The 25,156-nt window shown below is 35.2% G+C and overlaps 1 protein-coding gene across 4 annotated transcripts in view; it reads left to right on the top strand.

Annotated features, from left to right (window-relative positions):
* The window catches only part of erbb4b (erb-b2 receptor tyrosine kinase 4b), a 390,990-nt gene that overhangs the window by 278,044 nt on the left and 87,790 nt on the right, over positions 1-25,156 (top strand). For all 4 annotated transcript variants that reach the window (XM_028435190.1, XM_028435188.1, XM_028435187.1 and 1 more), the window contains exons 11-14: positions 6,764-6,854; positions 9,912-10,111; positions 17,438-17,570; positions 22,382-22,475. In XM_028435190.1, coding sequence (XP_028290991.1) covers positions 6,764-6,854; positions 9,912-10,111; positions 17,438-17,570; positions 22,382-22,475 — 518 coding nt within the window. The remainder of the gene's footprint in view (positions 1-6,763; positions 6,855-9,911; positions 10,112-17,437; positions 17,571-22,381; positions 22,476-25,156) is intronic.

The following is a 25,156-nucleotide window of genomic DNA, read 5'->3' as shown; positions in this document are numbered from 1 at the left end:
TCATATTATCTGACAATCCAGTCAAGAAGTTGTATGACTTCAGAATGCATTCTTCTTTGTTTACAAAAAAATTAAGTCAATCTTACTAGATTTTGTAATTCTTGTAGCTCCTTTCACAAGCTGGGTAAAATCAAATTTGGTCATCAACAATTTTAATATTTCTATTTTAAAATGTCTTACTTTTGTTAAACCAGTCTATGTTAAAATCTCCCATGACAATAATTTCTGATTTGGTCATTATTAGTGGATAGTGGGTCATACAACAGCAGATAAAAATGTCAACACTTTTTTTTTTTTTTGGATTTTGTGTACTTTATTATCTCACAATGGAGATATTCACTAACCATTCCTTGGGGAACAGTTGGCAGCCATTTTTGCGGCGCCTGGGGAGCTGTTCGGGGTTAAGGGACTTGCTCAACATCCCACAGTGATAGACCAGGTGAGGCTTGAACCGGGAACCTTCTGATTACAAGGCCAGCGTCCTTAACCACTATTCCACTTCTATTCATTTCAGAGAGTTGCACACATAAATTAGCACCCCTCCACCTTTCGTCATCTTTCTATTTTTTCCAAAAAAACTATAACCAGGAATGAACACCAAACTAGTATTAATTTTACCATGAAGCCAACTTTCAATGACGCCTAAAAAGTGTAGCTTTGAGTCTGTTAAAAGTGTCTTTATCTCATCATGTTTTGGTAATAAACTGCATATGTTTCAGAATCAGAAAGGGTTTTATTCGCCAGGTACAGTTTAAAAACAGTAGAAGGAATTTAACTCGGTAGTTGGAGCGAAAAACCACACACCAGGGCGCAATTTGCAGCGCCCTTTAAATGTGCGCCTAAGATTATGTTTGGCTTTTGGTCACTGTCCCATATAATTTCCACATGACGAACAATAGAGACAATATGTTGCAATGGATATTGCAACATATTGTGATTGCTCACAGTTTGACTTAGGCCACATGTATCAAACTCGAGGCCCTGGTGCCAAACCCGAGCCGTTTGAGCATCAAATTCTGCCCGCAGCAGAAAGCAAAAAAGTCAGAGAAATCATGAATCATTCTTTAAAATACCAACTAATTTAGTTGTAGATCTTTCTGCTAGATATCTCCAAAATTACACACAAATTAAATGAAACTCCACAATAATAGCATAGCTCACATCTACCCCCATGCTTATATCACATGATGGCAATCATTTGTTATTTCAAATTGTTAAAATAACTCTCAATCTTTCCCAAATCCTGCAATTTTCTTCAAATTATTCCACAAAATTTCCCCTAATTACATAAAATTGGGTGACGAAATCAAATAAATTAAAAGTGAAAATGCAGGGACTGAAATCTGTCACGTATTGCTTAGATATTCTCATTGCCATACGTATTCATTTATTTATCATTTATTTATACGCGGAAGTGCAAACTGGAGCACAATAATGATTAGATTACTAATTTCCCCACCTAAAATCTGCTGCCCACTTAAGATGAACTGCTCTGTATTTGACCCCTGAACTAAAATGAGGTTGTCTTAGGCTAAAAAAAAAATTGAACTCCAACCACAGGAGATATTAAAAACAAAACACACACACACAAAACAGAGATCAAAGCAAATATGACATGATGCAGCTTTCAGTTACATCACAAGCTTCTACAAAAACTAAAAGCGTTTTCAATATAAATTTATTGGCAAATCATGTTAATTCATGTAGTTCCCCACTTAAAAATTTTATTTCAATTATAAAGACATTTTTCCACCTTTCCAGCAGCGATTTTTTTACATCTGTGCCGTTCATTTGTTCAGAAGCGATAAGAAAGCAGGAAACGTCCAGCAGCTTTAAACCAGGGTTGTTATGTCATCTGATATTTTGATATTGTTGTGAACACAGATGTGTAATGTGATATTCATGTGTACATGCAAATACATTTCACCCAGAACGACCTTATGAATAAAATGTTTTGTAGAAGGTTGAAGTTCCAAGCACAGCGGGGAACAGCGGGTGGGCGGGTTTAACATATGAAGATATTTCATTGGCCGCTCGTTTCAACAGGGAAGAAATATCAAGACCTCAATTCGTTTCATTTTTATGAGGCTTTGTGAGTTCACTAAATATTGCATTCCCTACAGCACCACAGTGGCTTGTTGATTTTGAGATGATTTGACATCTTGCATTTTGCTAAATAAAACATTTTGTGGATCACAACTTTTAGAAATTGTTAATCCTCTCGCTAACATTCAGGATAAATCTGTCGTGTTTTTTTTTGTTTTGTTTTTTCTAATTCAGCCTTTTCGCCTCCAATAGAAGTCAAATCCTGTACTTATGAAGAGGTTAACCAGGTATAAGTGGGTTCAATCTTAAGCGTATTATTATTCATTTTATTTTTTACATTTTTCTCACACCTCTTGATCTTATTGAATAGATTTATAATCCCATCTTTATATTGCCTTTCATATGAAGGATTGTAGTAATTCAGTATAGTTTAAGTGCTAAAATGTCAATTATGTACCATATATGTATATATATATATATATATATATATATATTTTTTTTTTTTTTTTTTTTTTTTTTGGACTAAACTTGAGGTGCTTTATTCATTCTGCTAGTAGAAAATGCTTAGCGAGAGAGTATTTGAAAATAGAAAAGCTATTTATATTTTATTATTTAAACAACATGAACTGCATTGGAATTTATTAAACTTTACCACCAGTGACTTCCCCTGAACCAAACCAATAATAAGAGAGTATGTTAGAAAAAATATATAATTTTAGCACAAATGGATTAAGACACAAACTGTTCCAAATAGGAGTTATTAGGATAAAAATCAAAGTTGTTTTTTAAACCAAAATATCCATATCTAATGAATATTCAACCTTTTTTTATTAATATATTTTAGCTGATCATTAGTCTTTCATGATATGAATTGTTTACATGCAATGTTAACTTTGATAGCAAATTTAAATTTAGTTTTAGTCAGTCTTTTGACTAAATCCGGTCCGCAGGTGGATTTTGTTTAAAAAAAATAAATAAAAAACAGAGAAAACATGAATGAAAATCTATTTCTTTGTAGTTCTGTTCAGATATTTCACTTTCTCTAAATTCACAAAATTAATGATTTTACCCATGAATGCTTGCAATTTTTCAATGCTCGCTTTTCAAGTATTTCATTTTTTTTTTTTTTTTCACTTTTCCATAAATAATCACATAAATAAAAAAATTCTCAATTTAGACACATTTTAATGTCTAATACTACACATTAAGTGAATTATATGCATTGTTTACATAGTAAAGAGTCATTGAATGCTTTTCTTAAAGAAAATCTATATTTTTCTGGTTCGTCTCAACTTAGATCAAATTGGGTTGTAAAGAATTCCTGAATTTAAGTTTTTGCTTATGAACTAAGATATAATAATGTGTTTATACAAGTTAAATCTAACAGTGGAAAATACAACACTGCCAATAGAACTAGCTGGATTAACCTTGAAGTAGAGACAAAACAAGCTGCAAACTTGTGTGTCCAAAAGAGACATTCCCGAGTGGTGACATTATGGATGAAAAGGGAAAAACCTTCCAAACACCTTCGAAAGACGAACTATTCTTGAACTGGAGGAATGCTAACAACGTCTGGCAGGGAACAAGGCCAACACGAACAACGATAGAGAGGAGGAGGAATAAAAAAAAAAAAAAAGACAACACTGACTACAGATGAGAATACACAAAAAAGGACTGTTCAGAACAACTCAATGTTTGACCAGAGAGACATGTAAACCCATGTAAATTTGCGATGGTAAAACGGGACGGGACCCAGATAAGCAAACTGCTTCTCTCGTCTCTTTTTTCGGCATGTACAAAAAAAAAAAAAAGTGAATGTAACCATGTCGGAAATAAACTGAATAAATAAATAAAATAAAATAACCCTCTTATTATCATTGGGGTCAATTTGACCCCATTCAATGTTTATCATTCAAAAAAATAATAAAGCTTTGATGGGGACAGTTTATTGAGCGTAAAATGATCATGATAACATTTTTTCAACGTGCTAAACACATATTGCACGCATTGGTGTTCCTCGGGGTCAATTTGACCCCAAGCTGTTTGCGCTGTGTAAAACCTGTGTGTGTGAAATGTGACCTTAGATCCCCACAGTTGATACTTTTGGGTTCATGCATTACATTTTCTGGGAATCATTTTCTGGAGGTAAATATCCCCAATTTACCCTTGACACCAAGGGTAAATTATGCTGGTTAAATTTGAGGTTAAAGCAAAAACATTTAGAATCTAAATCTAAAACATTTCTTAATCTACAAGAATTTAAAATAAAATAAAAAGAAATTAATTAGATGATTACAATATCTGTTCTGTTATCAAACGGTAAAAGTGAAAACTCGATAACGTATTTGTTGCTCTTTTACTTTGAGTTCAAACCATTTTAATCTAGCGAAGGCTTTCTATTTTCTACAAACCTTGAAAAATAATAATTTACTCAGACCTTGCAGCTGCTCATCAGGGACCTACATAACAAACAAAACAATGTCCACAAACTGATAGGTGCTGTTAAAGGTTATTGCTCACTTGTCAACAAGCCCAAGAGCAGCCTTGGTTCTTTACTGTTCTGCTTACCTCGCTCTGCCATCCCTCCCTCTCCTTGATTATCATAACCGTGCATCCCCAGGGAAGTAATCACACAGTTTACTGTAATGGAGTCCGACGCTGTTCATTGATTGGAGAATGTGCCATACACTGGCCATCAGGCCCACAAGGCTTTAATCCATACCCAAACGATGCACTTCCGTCTCATGCGCGCTCCTCTTTTATAAAGACATCTTAGCATTACAGCTGAACTTTATCTTCCAATCTTATTTTTATTTTTCCTACTTTTTCTCTTTCTTCCAACTTTTTTATTCATCTTCGAGGTTAGAAGCTATTGGGATTTTTGCCACGATAGCTTGCAATTTTTAAATGCTAATTTTTTCAAGTATATGTTTTTTTTTTTTTTTTTTCTTTCTAACCACAAATTGTTCGGAATCACTCAAATTTGATTTTGCAGTTTCTCATAAATAGTCACAGAAATGTATACAAATTGCTAAAAAAATAATAATAATAAATAAAAACAATAAAAAAAATTATAATAAAATGAAAAGAAAAATTTAAATGTGTTCTTAAAGGCAAATACTACACATTAATGCAGGTTTTTTTAACCACAAATTCTTCTGTCACACAATTTATTTTTTTTCAAGAAAAATGATTAAAATTCAACAATTCTTAAAGACAGATACACATTAATGCATTTGCTTTATGCTTAAAGACGTTTTAAGTGAATTATTTGCATTGTTTATCTTCTAATCTTATTTCTATTTTTCCTTTTTCTTCCAACGTTTTTATTCATCTTCAGGGTTTCTCCTTGCTTTGTCTTGATGCTTTCTCTTGCTGTTTTGTTTGTCCTCGTGCTGGCTTGGAGATTGCGCTCCCCTACTGTTCTTTCTACTAAATTTTTCATATATTTATTGCATTATTGAAAATCCTAAATGAGCCACAGCCATCCGCTCTGCTTTTCATTTAATCCTTTAAATGATTCAATAGTAGAGAGCCAGATAACCATTTGGCCAAAAACTATTGATATCTGTGATCTTACAGTTGTTTTAGCAGAGGTGAAAGTAATGGATTACAAGTACTCACGTTACTGTAATTGAGTTGCTAGTAATTTTCGCTTTGAGTACTAATTAATTGATCTACTTTTAACTTGTACTTGAGTATTTTTTGCATAACTTGCTTGTACTTGAGTACAATTTCAATTAAGTAACAGCAGTGGTTTAAGGAGGACTGATAGATGCTACTCAAGTAGAAGTACTGTTACTTGATTGAAATTGTACTCAAGTACATGTACAAGTAAGTCATACATAAAATACTCAAGTACAACTAACAAATAGCTCAATTAAATAGTACTCAAAATAAAAGTTACTAGTTACTTTCACCCCCACATTGATTTTTGGGAATAAATCTTGCCACGGTTCCCTTGCATACAGTAAACATATTAACTTAAAAAGGAAAAGATGAGATCTTGCACAATTGGAGCTTCATTTATTTTTTTACACAAAGGCATCTGTATGAAATGAAAAGGTTTTTCAAAATGTAAAGTTCTTTTAAAAACAAAATAACACTAATGAATTCAATTTAAAAAAAAAATGATCAGGCTCCAAGTATAGCTAGATTAACACAGTGCCATGCTAAAAGTGCCATGTGATTAGCATCACAATAGGTTAAAAAAAAATATTAAAAAAAAAAAAAAATAATAATAATAATAATAATAATAATAATAAAATACATAAAAAATAATGAATAAACAATCTGAACCCATAAAAGTGACTGGGAATTGATCAGAAATGCAAAAACATATGGATTATGTTTAATGTGAAGAGACCATGAAATGTAAATCATAATCAAAAATCATAATTTACAAAATTACAAATTACTTTCCTTCTTTTAAAATGTATTTAAGTACAAGTAAAATGACTGATTTAGAAATATACTCAAAATAGTACAGGTACCCAGAGAAGCTGCACAATCCATTTCTTTAGTTTGGCAGCTCTCACATGAGGCTCAGGTGGTGAGGCGACTGCCTTGGATTTTTACAAATAGAGATGTCAACCACCTCTCTCATTTTATCCCTGTCATAGTGTAAAAAAAAAAAAAAAGATTTACTTGTGCTGTACTTGTGACATTTTGTAACCTGTGGACCTCTGTGTGTGTGTGTGTGTGTGTCCCCATTTAGGTTTTCTTAACATCCAGTCCTGGCCTGACAACATGACGGATTTGAGTGTTTTCTCCAACCTGGCGATAATTGGTGGACGTGCACTGTACAGGTAGGTAATAGGTATGCCTCAGAATAAGGAACGCCGTCGTCGTGGTTGTTAAAAGCCAGAAATAAAAAGCTATAACTGTATCTGCCTGCATCTGTGCTAGAAACAATACAAACAACTCATATCAGTATTCCACACGTGTAACAAAAGATGAAGTATTTTCTAAAGTCACGACGACGCCCACACTGACGCCTTATGAGTTTTCAAAACATCAGGATGTGGAAAATACTCTGCAGTTGTGCATTTTTACTGCAATCTTTGTATTTACTTTGTTGAATTTAGATTTGAATTTGAATGTATTGATTATTTAAAAGGGACAATGCACATGAATAAACAGACATGATGTCTGTAGCCAGATTTAGCCAAAAGAGGGAATACATCACAAAAGAGAACAAGTATGACAAATAACAATAATTACTGAAAAAACAATCAGAATGAGAATCAACTTTATTGTCATTACATATGTTACTGAGCAACAAAGTTCAGTCCAAGAAAACATGAAAAGACAATCACATATAACACTTTTAACAGCGGCGCCCCATATTTAGATGAAATACTGGGAAAACAACAGAATGAGAGGTGAAGGGAAAAAGGCATGTTTTAAACTGAATTTCCTATTGGGGAGGACAGTATAAAACTAGGAAAAAACCTCCTTGGCGTTCATGCACAATTTATAGTATAAGATGACCGTAAATATGGACATAATTATTTTCAGGAGGCTCTAAATACTGCTTAATTCAAATTATTTATATAATAAGATTCCCTAAAATTTGTGTTAACCCTCATTTATTCCATCATTATGCTCTATAGGTGTTTTTTTCACAGAATACTACGCAAAATGTTGGAGTCAGACAAAGTGGGATTCAAAAATAAGAAAAAGGGGGTACATTAGCCAAAAAAGTTTGAGAACCACTGATTTAAATTAATATTAAACAAAAATTGTTGCCTTGTTCCATTCCAACATGTCACACCCTAATATTATATTTTAAAAAAAAATATATATATATATATATATATATATATACATATATATATACTCGTTGATTTTTCAGAGCTTGATCAAAATCTGTCCTGGAAACATGTTTTAAAGGTTTCATTTTGGCATTTAAGAAGATATCTAAATTGTTTTAAAAGAGCAAATATGCGACATTTAACCGTCATTTAGATTTTAAAAAAGTGTGTGAAAATGTGTGGTGGCATTCTGAAAGTAAACAAGTGGCTTAGGAGGGAAGGAGTGTTGACTATGATGTTCGTTTATGTGTGCAAGTGTATCCTTCTCTCCCTTTTTTTCTGTGTGTGTGTGTGCGCGTGTGTGTGCGTGTGTGCTGCACCTGCCTGCAGATGGAAACAGCAGGCTGCAGTACAAATTACAGGCTGCCACCCACCCTCGCCCCGTGCTTGATCCCCTGTGCTCTCTGTCTATCTGATGGCTGTAACACCCCACTTGCCTTCTGTCATTTTTAACTGTGCAAGTGGAGCATGTGGGGAAAGTGAAAGGGAAGGCTTGAAAAGAAAAAAAAAAAAAAGAAAGAACGTTTTTGAGAATATATTTCTGTATAAAAAAAGAGAGAAAAAAAAAAAAACCAAGATTTCTTATCAGGTCATCATGTCACCCTTTGGTTGGTAGGATAGGGTTTCTTTAAAGTAAGCTTTGATGGTTGAATGACGGTGACAATATGTCTTTGTTTTCCCTTCAGATTCTGACCAGCTGACAATGTTCAAATTTGCATACTAACATACTACTCATACTAAGTTTGACATCAAAATTAGTATTCGTGCGTTGACATTGTAGCCCAGGGGCCAAATACGGAGCAGTTTGATCTCAGGTGGGCCACAGATAGATTTTATGCGCGAAAACAAATAATTTTAACATTACTCAGCCCTAATTTGCACTTTTACGTATACATAAAATACTAATTATGTAAGAAACCGATGATATCTAAGCAATAAGTGAGAGATATCAGTCACAACAGGTTCTTCACTTTAAATTTCCTAGATTTTGTGACCAATTTCTATTTAATTAACAAAAATGTCATGTAATAATTCGAAGAAAATTTGAGTTTTTATCAACTGTTTAACATCAGCACAGGAAGTGTGTGGGAACCATAAACAGTATAGGCTGTGTGGATTTCATAATGACGATGAACGTATATTAGCATATATTAGCTATTATCATGGGAAAACAAAGTCTCGTTATCGTGAGATCTCGAGAATATTAAGTCGCGATCACGGGAAAACGGAGGAAAAAAATGAATGAAAGCATGGCCCTTTAGGGCTTCCGTAGTTGTTCCAGTTTCATGAATCATCAATCTGGCGGTGGCACTTTAAGTTTTTGCACTTTACAAAGGAAAAGCTTGATTTATTTTATTGTTTATTTTGTGTTTTATATTCGTTCAGTGTCAAATACATTTAAATTTACTATTTAATTTTTGTCTTTTTCAAAACAACATATTTTATTGTTTTTGCGAACCCAACATTTGGTATTGTATCGTGAACTCAGTGTATTGTCCCAACCCTAGTTAGATAGCTGGAAGTCATCACTGCATGATGGAGCATCAAGGCTACTTTAATCTTAAAGGCAAACATTAGAATTTGGCCATAATAATGTGCACATTTGGCTATGACAATTAACAATTTCCTTAATTCTCAAAATAAAGTACATCATAGCTTCTTTTTGGGGTCGTAAAATGCAGAAAATGACCAATATTAGGCAGTTTGCTATGTGTGTCGCGTGTGTGTAGGCTGTTTGACGAAGTAACTTTTTTGTGACGTTTCCTTTAAAAGCTAAAAAACAATAAAGAAACAAGCTGACATCATCCATGAGCAGTCATCAGTCATTCTCTCAGGGTTTGTGCTGGATTTATTGAAGAAACCGTTACAATTGAGAACACAATTGCATTCTGTGGCACTAAACTGTGACTTTTTCTTCTTTTTATTGCCGTTTCTTTTCCTGTTCCTGTTCCACTTCATCCCTTTTTCATCTTCTGTTTCTGTCACCGTCCTCCTTTTCCCTAAATGACTTTTGTCTTTCTCTCACCTCCACCCATTCCGCCCTCTCAGTGGGATCTCCCTGTTGGTGTTAAAGCAGCCAGGCATCTCTTCACTCCAGCTTCAGTCCCTCAGAGAGATCAGCGCTGGTAACGTCCACATTGCAGAGAACAGTCAACTTTGTTACTACAACACCGTCAACTGGACCAAGTTGTTCCGCACCCCAAACCAAAAGTATCAGATCCGCAACAACCGAAGCCCGAAGGAGTGCTGTAAGTCCAGTCAATGCCAAAAATGTCAATACTTTACAATAGCTTAATTTTTTCAATAACTACTTAAACTTAAAATGGGAAGTAGTTATTTTTATATTTTGAAGGAAAACAAATCAATTTGATTTTTGTATTTTTTATTTATTTATTTTTTAACATTTTTTATGATATAAAAATACATTAGTTGGATATAAAATCTCAAAATGGCATAAAAATGACTCAGGCAATTTTGCTGTTATCATTCTCGATAAGTCTGTTTTATCATCTTGTCAGCACAGAAATAAGGTGAATGGAATTCATACATCCAGAAATTGTTTTTTGTCAAAAAGAGACTAAAAAGAGCTAATAATTGCCTTTAAAGGATCCTCCACTGTTTTTACAAATGTGGCCTAAAACCTTTGAAATGTCCTTATTAGAAAATCTATAACAAAATGCATTGTTTTGCACCACCATATTAACTTTGAAAAATGAGACTACCTGTGTTCCGCCATCTTGAAATCACGTGATTGATGACATCACACGGCCCCATTTGCCTGTAAACATACCATTGTTTTCTATTGGAGTGAAACATTCAGCCTGTTTTTTTGATCATTTAGCAGCTTTTTTTCAGTCAAAATGCCAATTTCTTTTGGTTGTTCTAAATAATCAGGAAAAGTTAAAGATGTCAATGCAAACCTCTTTGGTTTACCGAAACATGATAAAAACAGAAAAATATATCTCTGACCGCAGGGGGCTACACAGGGTTCTCACCAGGAATTTTTCACAGCCTAGGGGGTGACGCTCCCTCGAAAAATGTTGAAATTTATAACTCTTTGAGGACCAGAATTAATAATTACTTTTAGGGATGTGCCATCTATAGGACCTCACGATTCGATTTTCTATTCAGGGTGCTACAATTCGATCAATTAATGATTATTACGATATTGACGATTATCACAATTTTGTATGCATCTTTTTTTTTCTTTATCTCACTTTGTGGCTATTTCATACTTTTAAACAAAGTATATGTGTCGGTATCCATTCATTAAAGTAACCAAACAGATGTATCACTATTATCTTTATTTATATAAAATCACCAAATCCATCAGTAATCATATTACAAAAGAAATAAATATTTATAAACATAACTTAAATATTAACTTCTAATTCAATTTTGCTGTGCACAACCAAAGCAGCTATAATAAAACCTACAACATCAACTCTCATAACACTTGTGGAATTTGGTTTTGAAATAAAATGTGGTTGGATAAAAGAACACAAGGAATTATTAATGCCAGGGACTGTAAGTGCTGAGACAAATGTGCAGCTACTCATCATTGCTGTCCTCACTTTCAAATTATTGTGTAAGTAAAGTATGAAGGTCGATATGTTGTAAAATGTGACCTGAGCTTCTGTATAAAAAAAATCCACACGCGTGAAATAAATTTAATGTCACAAATGATGGGAAAAAATGTATAGACTGATATTTACACAAAAAAAATTACAGCTGCAGACTTGTAATCCAACATTTATTCACATGTTTTTTTAACTACTTGCATAAATGATCGTTTACAACCACAACTCATCGGTTACAACTTCTCCAATCTGCCGCTACAGATGCACAAACTACTTTTCTCGTGTGAATCTGCGCTGCTTGAGTTTTGCAACACGTTTTGCGAAACGTCTGTAGCAAAACTGATTTGTGCTTGTAGAAATGCCCCCCTCCCCTCCCCGCTCCCCCGTGTGTAGGATTGACCAATCAGAAGCGAGGATTTGGAGACAGAGCGCTGTGTCTTTTTAGCGCAGCAGCCGGTGATATGACAAACAGTCATTGTTCTTCACTGTAAAGGCAGGATGCTGATATTTGCCTCCACAGGGCCTCTTAAAAAAGGTTGTTAGTCATTTCTGAACAAAAAGAGTCATGGAGAGTGATTATCTTTGTTTAAATTTAGGTAAACGCTATGTGGAGATGAGAATCAAGAGCTAACAGCTGATGCAGTGGCCAAGCGGTTACTGTATTTTACAAAATCTACAATCTGTATAATGTGACGAAGCAGTAAAACAATGAACATGTATGTGAACTGTCTCATAAAAATAAAGATTAAAGGATTAAAAAGAGAGTTAAAACAACCCATGCACACCTGGAAGTCCATTTTGCGTCCATGTGTGCAACAATTATTACGACTTTACTGATTAAAAAAGGAAAAAAACATCAGAAAATCCCCCCTACGTTACTGAAAACTGAACGTCAGGGGTGCCATTGCTCCATATCGGAGCAAAATTACAACGTCGGGGGCCCCTACGCTCAACAGCGCTGTTGAGAACCCTGGGGCTACAGTTCCAACTCTGCGGTTTGGTAGTAGACAATGAAGCAGAAAAGAGGAGCTCTCCTAAGGGACCTTTACTCTCCCCTAAACAGTGCATGGCTGACGCTTTGGTGGCTGAAGTTAGCGAAACTCTCCTCCCAGCTTGTAGAAAAGGGGCAGGGCCAACACGTGACAGTTAGTGATGCATGATGGTCCAAATGACGCCATTTAATCTGTCTCAGGCAATAGCATTCACTGACATTTTACAACTAAATACGCAATGTTAAACTACTTTTACTGAAAGGGTAAAAGTTGGGCTAGTATCAATCACAAGCACTAGTTAATACTCAAATACATATGTATTCAGCATAAAAAAGAGGATTTGGGGCTCTAAATGCCACAATGAGCTGAATGCTCATTAGCCTTGATTAATACGAACAAATGAAAGTTGTAAATGTGTAAAATAGCAGTTCAGATTTTTAAATATGAGTTTAATTTTTACCCACCAAAAAAAGAAAGAAAAATCACTCATTATTTTAGATGTAACATAACCAGAGAAATCCAACTTTTTTGGAAGTTACCAAAATAAAATATTTTTCTATAAAAGTGAATTTGGTTTGAGGTCTGTGTGCTTAGGTTCAGTCTTCTGCGACATTTCCATCTTCACCTGTTTCTTCAGCTGTTGCTCTTTTAAGCAAATCAAACCAGGGAAGCTTGGAGCAAAGAAAGAACACTACAAGCCAAAAAAGAGGAGGGATGAAGGGAAAGTTCAATGCAGAGTCAGAGTCAAACATCAGTGCAGTTTGGGAAGGATAGTGACAGCTGTGAAAGCTGAAGGGCTGAACAGTCGAGCTGTGATTTGTCTCCATCGTCTCGGCTTTCTCATGATCGTGGATGGTGACGGCGACTTTTGCAGGAGGGGCGCTGATTTATTTTTACGTGAATGACATATAAAAGTAAAACTCTTGGCATAATTGAAGATTTTGCATATTCCAAAATCCTCTGGAGCACACTAGTCTAAGGACCAGGCTCCAGCAACAGGAGAGGTTTGTGACTTCACAAAGTCAATGTGAAAGCTTGTTCAAAGGGACATAAAAGAAATATGAAAGAGATTACCAACAACAATTATATAAAGCAGGGGTGTCAAACTCATTTTATTCAAAATATGATACATCTTTTTTTCCATTTTGTCTGCACATGCTGTCAAACACTACAAGAAGTGCAATCTTTTAAACACAGCAATGCATGTTTTGTTTTTGCAGTTAAATAAATGAATAATTGTGACCATCACCAGCCCTCCATAAGGAAGGGTAAGAAACACTTTATTATAATAAATATAATACATCTGATAAAATGAAGTAAATGATCTTAAGTGGGCCACAGATTTTCAGCGGGAAATAATTTCCCCAAATTTGCACTTTGATATATAAATGACACATAAAATATGTAAAGCGCCGACAATATCCAAGCAATAAGTTTCTTTCATTCATTATTCATTTCATTGATTTTGTGACAATTTTTTATTTAATTTTTGGAAATTATGAATAAATGTGAAATTATTCATAATTTCAAGAAAATTTTGTCCTTTGAACATTTTGAGATTTAAAAGGACTGCAGTCATGTGACAACTGAATTATTTAATTTACACAATACTTCATGTTTTTGTGCCAAAATGGATGGTCTAAAGCAAGGGTTCTCAACCTTCATGGTCACCAGATGCCTTTAAGAAATTAAGAAAATTTTTTGAATAATTTGAGCCCATTTTTGCTTTTTTTTTTAGCCTTTTTCTGCAACTAGACCAAACTTCCCATATTTTAACCTATTTTCTTCACTTTTTCTTGCCATATTTTTTCTCCTTTTAATGAATTTTTGCTACATTACTGCCATTTATGCCACCTCTCTATCAAAATTCAATGCTTTTTCTGCACATTTTTTACACTTCCACGACATTTTTGCCAGTTATAAACCCTTTCCACCACTTTTTCCACGTAATGTCACATATGTTGACCCATTATTGTCACTTTTAATCTCTTTTCACCAAATTGTAATGCCTATTTTTGCCAATGCAACCACATTCACGATTTGTCATGTCCACTATTTGCCAGTTTAAATCAATTGTTCCAATTTTTTGGCTACTTTAAGCCAACATTGACACTTTGAACCGTTTTTACCACTTTTTCTGTACGGTTTTGGCCACTCTAGTTTGTAACTATTAACCAATTTCTGTGTTTTTTAAAATTCCATTTAACCACCTTTTCCACCATTTTTGGTCACTTTTAACCAATTTCATTTCTATTTAAACAACAATTCACATCTTTAAGATGACTTTATACTAGGGTTCAAATTCTAATAAAATTGCTGGATAACAGTGGATATTATTCAGATAAATAAATAAATGTGGTTATCACAGATTCATAGAACAATGGACCATCATTTTGCTGACTTTATGGATGGGCTCCAAAAATCTCTCCCCTTTATTCCCCCTTATAGATGACCCTGTCTCCACATGACTGTTCTTCAATGTTCATGTGTGTGTTCAACCTTCTTCAGGTACTGGAACCTTTATTTTCAGGGTCGTGGGCTGAAAAGGTTGAGAACCACTGCTCTAAAGGGCCAGATTTGGGCCCCGGGCCTTGAGTTTGACAAACATGATATAGATAATTAAATATAGATTAAAACAGACATATTCTTTAGGGTTGGGCGAACGCAGTGTAACCCCCCACCCCCACTAAATTCTTAGTGCCAGGTTCCTACAGAGAATCCAATGACAATAGCCTCTAGCTACCACAGCACAATATAATGGGCTTTTAAAGCTTTGTCTTTGCAGAAGCAACAATAACATAAGCAGGGAGAGAAATTGCATAAACTGCATATTACACTGTTCCATTTGTTCCTTTTTTTAAATGAAAGAATGGTCCACTTCAAAGCTCTCCATACTGCAATGCTTCTTATTGCCATCCAAACAAACATTTATTCCCTTACATACACAGCAAAGAATATGAGTTTTATATATATGCATATGGGAGAAAATGGCTAGTTGTGGTAATCGAGTTTTAAATAAATGAAGTAAACTCTTTTGTATGAGGATAAAACTTACACACATACTTTTTTGGATGGTAATCAGCTTGTTTTTTTTTTCTTCTTCACCTGAGCTTAATCAGTGTTTTTTTTGTTTTTTGTTTTTTTTTTATAAAGCTACACCAATAATTACACTTTGCACCTGCAAGTGCATGAAGTCTCATCGGTGATTTGTCTATTTTTTACTCAGCATTTTTGAATGAAAACTTCTATCCGTATATTGCTGAAAGCACATTGGTTAGCACACACGTCATACATGCGGATGCACACGTGTCCTACATGTCATGTTGGTGTTTATGAGGATTATTTAGTGGAAAGGCATTCTGTTCTTTAGCTCAGTTGGAAGTTATTTAATCATACAGCGCATATTACGTACCAGCCTCTTATTTCCTCAATTAGTTTAATTCTGTCCGTCAATGAATGTGGGCTTGAGATAAATATATATAAATATATTTTCAGACAACTGCAAACAAAGAGCTGTTTTGTGGAGGCAGATAATTCCTATGCAAAAAAAAAAAAAAAGGGCCATCGCTAATTGCATGTCCTCCGGTGCGAATAATCCTGTTTCTGCTCAGATTGTTGGTAATGAGAGAGAAAGAGATGCACAAGTGTTTTGAGAGTTTGCCACCACACGATGTACTAAGTGCAATTTTGCCCTCTTCAAAGTAATAAGAGCTGCTCTTTTTTGTTTTTTTTTTTTTTTTACATTTTCTTCATTAAATTCACAATGGCTCGAATAGTGAACACAGGCAAAAACATTAGTTGTCCAGCCTGTCAGAAGCTGGAATATTCACTGTTTAGTACTCTGAAGGGCGTATTCACTAAAGGTTTAGGAGTATGTGCAAACGTCACTCCACACGCTAATAAGCCATACAAACCCTAGGAAATCAAGCTGCTGCTGCACATCACTATGCACCCTCAATTCATTTAGCGTGTTTCCCTTTAATGAACATGTATAGTAGGCGGAGCTCACAAGGCCAGCAAAAAATGGGAGGAGGACATGCAGATAAATTGATGCAGGGGACGCAATGCAATTAATCAAACCTGGAATTCATTGCTGCCTCTTTTTGTTATATAAATTTAGCACAGTCTACAACCAGGTGTTAACTGTCAAAGCTTTTTGTGCAGTGATATTTGTGAGGAGACGGGGCAGGGCAGAGGAAAGACAAACGAGGAATGGCATTTTCAGACCTCGTGTTGATATATTTGGTATGAATGAGTTCACAATTTTAAGAACGTGTTTAAACCTTTCCTGTTTTGTCTCCCCACCATGGCTGGGGGGACATACTGTAGTGGCCATGGCCAGAGGCTGCTTCTCCTCCGGGGATCACTCCCGTACGCTTGTTAAAGATGATACCGCGTTGGAAGAACAGGCCACTTTGTTGTTGTAGAGCGGCACTTTATTATCTGGCTGCAATATAAACATAAGCTCGCTACTTGTCCCGGTCGCCTGTCGGACTCTACCCATAGGCACGCACACACATCTCTCCTCCACGGCTCACTCTCTCGCACACACTCACGCCCGCATGCACCCCCAGTCACTCACATCCATGCACATGTTCCCACTGCGGGATGAATAAATTATCTATCTATCTATCTATCTATCTATCTATCTATCTATCTATCTATCTATCTATCTATCTATCTATCTATCTATCTATCTATCTATCCTTCACAGGTTCTTCTTATTTAGTTTCAATATTTGAACAATATCTATCCAAAACATTCATTTAAATAAGGACGGTCTGCACCACTTCTGCACGTGCACTAATCATTGCTGCAATCTTACTGAATACCTTGCAGCAGGTGAGGAAACTGTCACCAAAGGATTTAGGGAAGCAACTGGTTTACCACTATTTATTTCAGATATTAGTGAATCCGCCCTTGAGTCACCTAAACACAACATTCTACAAGATTAAACCCATATTTTTTGTGTGTTTTGGCCCTGTGTGTGTGTTTGGCGCAGCTAAGGAACGCTTGGTGTGTGATCCTCTTTGTTCGGACGCTGGATGTTGGGCTGCTGGTCCTGATCAGTGCATGTCCTGCAGATTCTTCAGCCGTGGACGAACCTGTGTGGAGTCTTGCAACCTTTATGAGGGGTGAGTTATTCTCACAATCTCTGAGACCAGTGTAACGATACAAGGCATGCATGATGTAGGTATAGGCTGTTAGTGTACGCTTTTATCTACTCTGCAGACCGTGATATTTAGCTGTAAAAAAAGAGTTGACTTTTATGACAATATTCTCATTGTTTAATCCGAGGTCAACGTTCATGTCAGCATTTAGAACAATGATCAAACCGAGCATGAGTACAGAAAAGAACAGATGTTATGCTGTATTTTTAGTTCTTTCTTGAAATTTGTATATTTTTGTTTGTTTTGTGTCTTTTTTTCGTAATTTTGTGTATTTTTGTTGTCATTTTGGGTACTTTTGTTCTCACTTTGTCTATTATTTTATGAATTATATTTATCAGAGTCATTTTGTGTGATTCTATTTTAGTTTAGTGTGTTATTGGAGTCATTGTGTGTGTTTTTGGTTATATTTTGTGTTTTTTTTTTTGCAATTTTGTGCATTTGATTTTTATTTTGTGTATTTTTCAGTTATTTTGTGTTTCTTATGTGTTTTGAACTATGTTGTGTGTATTTCTGTTGCAACTTTGTGTATTTTTGGTAAATCATGCTTTTGGAGTCATTCTGTGTAATTCTATTTTAGTTTTGATGATTATTGGAGTCATTCTGTGTGTTTTTGTTGCAGCTTTGCTCATTTTATTGTTATTTTGTGTACTTTTCAGTTATTTTGTGTTTATTGTCTGTTTTGAACTATGTTGTATCTTTGTCATGTTGTGTATTTTTCTTTAAACCATGCTTTTGGAGTTTATATCTGTATTTTTACTGTAGTTGTGTGTGTGTGTATTATTAGAGTCATTTGTGTGTTTTGTAGCTATTATGTGCATCCTATTGTCATTTTGTGTATTTTTCTGTAAAGTATTTTTTTTTTTGGGTCATCTTGTGTTTTTATTGTAGTTTTGTGTGTTGTTGGAGTTCAGGTTTTTGTTGAAAACAAACAAACAAACCTTTTACAAAACATGTTGTCCCTAAACGTTCTTTTTAAGTAATGTTTTACATTTAAATTGAGGCACACATGAACAGGATTTTCCTTACATTATTGTGTGAAACCCTGTAGATCTATCTGTAATAAAATCAATAATAGTCAGGGTAGGAGAGTTAAAACTGAAAACAGTTCAATATTTTCCTGTAAAAATATGTGTGGGATCTTAACAGAACTGATGAATGCTTTGAAATTCGGGATTTGATAGATTTAATTTTTAATTTTTATTTGAATCAACACTATTGTTTTGATGTTGTACTCTTTTCTTTTGTTGTCTGGAAGCCTCCTATGACCTAGTTATCAAAAGCTCAGAGCACTTGATTCAATGTTTTAGGTCAGACTATCATTCCTGCTGTTTAGTGTTGATGATATTAAATATTTGGGGCCAATTACAACCTCAGAAAAGTTTTTTGCCCATTGGATGCGACTGAGGGTGACCCGGAGGAGGTGTCGGGGCAGGAGGGCTAGGCGTGTCACTGCGTGTCACAGTCACTGCCTGCGCACGGGGCCACGCCCTGCCTACCTGTCCACATGCACGCCAGCACCAACCAAACCACCAGAGTCAACAGCACAACCTGCACATCTTCATCCTCCTCTAAAACACAGAAATACACAGTTTCATAGCTGAAATAGATAAATGTTAGGAATTCATAATCCATAGCTTGAATGCACATTTGCAACAGGTAGACGTGGAAAATGCTTTAGGGAAGCCTGCGGCCAGTCCATATACAGATACATCACGAATAAAATTAAGGAAGAACGTGTGGCTAAAGTTTGGGATTCATACTGTATTGCAGATATGGCAGCTTTTATCTCACTGGGGCCACAAAAATGTGATTTAAAATATGATCAACATTCATGTTAGCATTGTAACGGCGTTTTTTTTTTTTCAGTCACACGGTAATGTTACTTTTTTTTTTATTTTATTTTTTTTTTTTTTTTTTTATACTGGGCTTAACCTTAGACATGTTAATCCCAAATACCTGCTTTAGGTACTACCATTCACTCATTCTCCCTGTTCACAGCCACCACCATTATAGCTAAGCTTCACACTTGTCACCATACTGGCTGGATTACACAACATAATAAGCACAATTTATTCTACAACCTCACATCTCACCCTCACTGCAAAACAGTCTATTCTTCCCCACCTTTTCTTTTTCCTGCCTTGAGTCTCTTCTCCCTGCTCCCTTTCCCCTCCCCCCTCCCCCTCCACTTAGGTGTAACACTGCTCTCCCTTTTTATATCCTCCCTATAATAAAAGATTTCTTACCCTTCCTTAGGGAGGGCTGGTGATGGTCACAATTAAGCAAAAAAAAAAAATCAATGTATTTTATTGCAATAACAAAATATGCATTGCTGTCTCATAATAATTGCACTTCCTGTGGTGTTGACCTTTGACAGCATGTGCAGACAAGTAAAGAAAAAAAAAAAACACGGTAATGTTACTAATTACGTTTTACGCCGTTATTGTTACTGAACGTTAAATGTGGTGCGTTACATGCATTGATTGAATAAACTGTTATCAGAAAGCACCCCTGGCTTCATACGCAGCTGTACTGAGGAGGTGGGTTAAAAACAAGGTGAGCGATTATGATTGGCTAAGGCGGCTTCATGTTTCATGGTAGCCAATCAGAGCCAGTGTTTTTACACATCACATGCGCCACACACACAACCACCACAGATTTGATGATAAGTTGTCATTTTTAAGGTGGCGATACAAACACTACTTTAAATTAATTGTGGTCAAAGGCAAGAGCGTACATGTGAAGTGTTCATTATATCCAGGAGTGAAGACTTTGTCGACATCCGTTGAAAGCAACTCAAATTTAATGAAGCACCTCACAACGACACACGCATCTAAAAAATTTGAATTCTTTGACATAGCAACTTTTTGTAGTAACGCCAATAGTTACTTTTCCTTGGTAATGAGTTACTTTTATTATAGAGTTATTCAATTACTAATTCAATTACTAACTCAGTTACTTTTTGGATCAAGTAGTGAGTAACTATAACTAATTACTTTTTTTAAAGTAACGTTCCCAACACTGGTAATTTTTTTACTGTTTTGTTATATTGTTGCATATTTTTGCTGTTGTTTTTATTGATCTTGATTTGTTGCTTTTTCTGTCATTTCGTTTGCTTACTGGGCCACACAAAATTAGACCCAGGGCCGCTTTTGGCCCCCTGGCCGTCAGTTGCCCACATCTGCTGTGTAGAAAGGCTATTCCATAAATTTGCATCAAGGACCAGTTTATCAAGCTAAGTAAGTTGAGGGGACAGATTTATAACTATTCTAATATTTCATAGTTTAAATGTGCACCAAAACATTTACCAATCATTTATCCTAGAAAAAAAATATAAATCAATGAAACTTTAAACAAGTTTTTTTTTTCTTCATTCTTCAACCAAGTCCATTGATTCTATTGAGGAGTGTTTCAAATATTACTGCATGATGTGATGACGTCTAAGGTTCAGCAACTTAACAGACCTTATTATTTCAGTTTAGACGCAGACAAACGCTTACCTTACTTTGTCTCATGGAAGGTTGTACGAAGGCCAGATAAAGCACGATTGATAATTGGATTTTGTTACCAGTGGAATAACAGTGTGTGTGTGTGTGTGTGTGTGTGTGTGTGTGTGTTTTATGTTTGTTTTGTTTTAACTTTAGAGAACATTCAGTTTGTCCTCGCTGTTTGAAGGAGAAGAAGAATTCTTTGTCCTTCCAATTTACTAACAAAAAAGGGGAAAGTACCAACTCAGTCAGACTCAGAAGGGTCAAATTGAATGACTTTTTTCTACTTTTACGAGTATATTTGTTTTTTCTTTCTTTTTTTTTTTACGGCATGCCACGACTGCTGCTTTCAACTCCATCACCATATTGCAAGTTGTATTAAAAAGAGAACCCAAAATGCTAAAATGGACACATGTTAAGAATAAATAATTGGATAGCTTGAATGCACATTTACGAAAGCCAGACATGGAAAATGCTTCAGGGCAGCCTGGGGCCAGTTCACGTATCGATACATCGCAACAAAAATTAAGGAAGAACTTGTGGCTCACAGGGTATGCACGCTTGGGGTTCATGCTGTATTGCAGAGATGGACAAATTTTATCTCTCAAAAATGTGATTCAAAATGTGAGCAACATTCATGTCAGCAATGAAAAATGATTAATCTGAGAACAAAATACGGGAAAGAACAAAAGGTTTTCTATGTTTTTGTGTGTTTTTGATTGATTTTGTCTGTTTTTGTTATATTTTTGTACATTATTCCTCTCGTTCTGTGTGTTTGTTGTCTTGTTTTGTTTTGGAGTCATGTTTTGTGTTTTTGTTATGTTTTTGTGTTGTTGGAGTGACTTTTTTTTTTGCACAAAATCAGACCAAGGGCCACATTTAATTAATTATCACTATTATTACTTTTTGAATGTATTATTATAATTTCCTTATCACAACTGTCATGTAATTGCACACAATGGTTTTTTTTTTTTTTATGAATATCCAAATTTTTTTAATAAAGGTTATATTTTTGACCCATTGTGTTGAAATTTTGTCTGGGTAAAAATGATAAAAGTGATGACTCGGAGTGACTTTTTTTTTTTTTTTTTTTTAACATTCAAGTTAACCAAAAGGGCATAATCTAATAAATGAACTCCTTTACATGTCTATTCTACACAAAATAACACTTTTCTTCCTGCTCAAAAACAATATCTTGCTTTACCTCTTGTTTCACTGGTTTCTTTTCTTTCTTTTTACTCACCCATCACATTTTCTCCCCCTCTCTATGTCTCTCATGCTTCTCAGGGACATCCGGGAGTACGCCAACGGCTCTGTGTGTGTGGAGTGTGATGTCCAGTGTGAGCAAGCTGATGATGACTCTTTGACCTGCAATGGACCGGTACGCTCACACATAGCACATTAATTTTTATAATGTGTAGGTAGAGACAGGGCTGCTGTAGGGATTCAGAAAAAGAAGGTAACATTATATAGAGAGTAAAAATCTATGGGTATATTAATTATTCTGTGAAATGACCTTCATAACCATCCATGGAATCATAATACGATCAATCACGCAATCAAAATACAATTTATTACGAAACTGGTAAAAAAACCAAAAAACAAATACGTAACCAAAGATGTGTATTTACAGTATTTGTGCATTAATTTTAAATCAACCACCCAAACTGTTTTGAATGCTTCTTTTCTAATTCATCATCATCTTTATCACTATGGGATGAAGCTTTTGCATCAATCAAAGTTTTTCGATTTCTGGCCTTTCTCCCAAAACTTTTCTGAATTGTATACATATTTCACTTTTACAACCCAATTCAAAAATGTCATTTTTCATATAAAGTCATTGACAAAAGAGTTTATGCTTATGCTGGTATCTTTTTAAGCCCAACCCTTGCTCGCCGTGCATCAGTGACCACAACCACATGTTTATGAGCTGCAGTCTTAGATCAATCTTTGACTATGATTAATTTGTGTTCCCCTGCTTTTCAGAAAGGCTATTGATTAATTTGAAATTAAGAATGATTGCTTTTGTGCATGTTAATGAATGTTGTGAACAGCCACACAAGGTCTCTGACCCTTTGTTTCTCGTAAAATCTCACTTTGTGTCTCCTCACACACTTACAGGTAGGTGTACTGGTATTTACAAGTGTGCAACGGTCTTTGTTGTAAGTTTTTGTTTTTATGTCTGTGTGAAGAAGCAAGAGCAGTAAAAGCACGTTTGAAAAGAATTGTTTGAAATTCTGAAATGACAAATTACACAGCTTTTGTTGATGTGAAGTATTTTCACCATGAACATAATGCCATTGACATAAAGTCAAGGTCCTTTCATGCTAACTGTCATTTATTTTGACTTAGTTTTACTGCTAGTCTTTTGACTGGTCTACTTTTAGTCAACTAAATAACATTAAGATTTTAGTCGACTTCAATTCAAAGCATAAGAGTTTATGGGCGAATGTTTCTTTAGGGGCTCATTCAGGATGTTGAAAATCACGGAATTGAATGGTTGCAGTAGCTTTGTTTAACATGGGGTTAAATGATAGTCTTTCCACTCCGTTTGGAAAGGACAAAATGAAAGTTGGTCACAGCCATCACACACTGAGGCACAACTCAATGGTTCCTGTTGTAATACCTAATGTTCTTCATTACCTTTTTAAAAATTGACATAAAGAAAGTTGTTCTCGGTTTCCATGGATATGGTTGATGGTAACGGAGTGGAAAGAAAAAGGAAATGTGCTGAAATTGGTCAATCGAACCTACGTTATAAAAAAAAACACTAGTAGAACTTCTTCTGCTTTATTAAGCAATACACACTATATTTTTCAATTCAATTCAACTTTATTTGTATAGCGCAAAATACAACAGTCATCTCAATGCGCTATCAAAATATAAAATTCATAATAAGAAAGAAAAACCCCAACAAGATCCACATGAACAAGCATTTAGCGACAGTGGGAAGAAACAACTCCCTTTTAACAGGAAGAAATCAACAGCAGAACCAGGTTCAGAGGTGGCAGCCATCTGCGTCGACTGGTTGGGGTTAGTGGACAGAAGGACCAACAGAACAGGATAGAGAGATAGAACATCAGAGTATCTCAGGCTAGTTGAGCCGTGAACCATAGATCAGGAACTGTCATCACCAGCTTCACGACACCTGAAGCAGAGCAGAGAGAGAAGGACGAGGAGAAGGCACTGACTGCAGAAAAACATGATACATTATTATCAAGTCAGCCTGCCTTGGCTTTGGGCCTCACTCCCAGTGGCCTAGTCAATACTAAAGGTGATGAATCTCTTCCCGTTTATTGGTAAGCTAACAGCGACTCCAACGTCTTTAAATGCAACCGTTCACAGACGAGCTTCTGCCTGAAAATAATATGTTAAAAACTATCAGGCCTGGACATATTTTTTCCCTAATGAAAATTTCACCCATATACATTTTTTAAAGCTTCAATTACCATTGATCAACCTGATATGTGACGGTATCAAGGCTTGTCACACCTTCCACGTAACAATTTTTATTTATTTTTTTATAATGGATACCTTCCAAAAAAAAAAACAAAAAAAAAAAACTTAAAAATAACTATATATTTTGATTCAGTTCAGTGGTTCCCAAACTTTTTGGATCGTGACCCCATTTTGATATCACAATATCATGTTAGTGAAAAATTGTGCCAGCTCAGCAAAAAAATGTAATCAGTAATTTAGATACTAAATGGGTGACCCCATTTAAATTCCGGGTGACCCCAAGGTTGAAAAACACTGATTTAGTTACATTTTTTTGTAATTAGTCATAGTTTAGTTATTGTCACTTTTAAAAATATAGTCAAAGAAAACTATGATGAAAACTTTAAAATGAACACTGCTGTGCTTGTTTTTTTAGGCTTATTTTACTGTGTATTCACCTCATTTTAGTGTTGAACTGTTGCATTTCACTCATCCATTAACTTAACTGCCTCATACGGATGTTTCCTGTGCATTACAAGCATTCAAATGGTTTACAACAATCCTGTTTTTGGCACGTAGCCCATGCTAATTACCTGACACCTACGAAAATAGCAATTTGATCGT

Source organism: Gouania willdenowi, chromosome 21 (genome assembly GCF_900634775.1).
Source record: "Gouania willdenowi chromosome 21, fGouWil2.1, whole genome shotgun sequence".
Taxonomy (NCBI): domain Eukaryota; kingdom Metazoa; phylum Chordata; class Actinopteri; order Blenniiformes; family Gobiesocidae; genus Gouania; species Gouania willdenowi.
The sequence above is the reverse complement of the archived record's forward strand: the minus strand, read 5'-3'. Positions and strand labels throughout refer to the sequence as shown.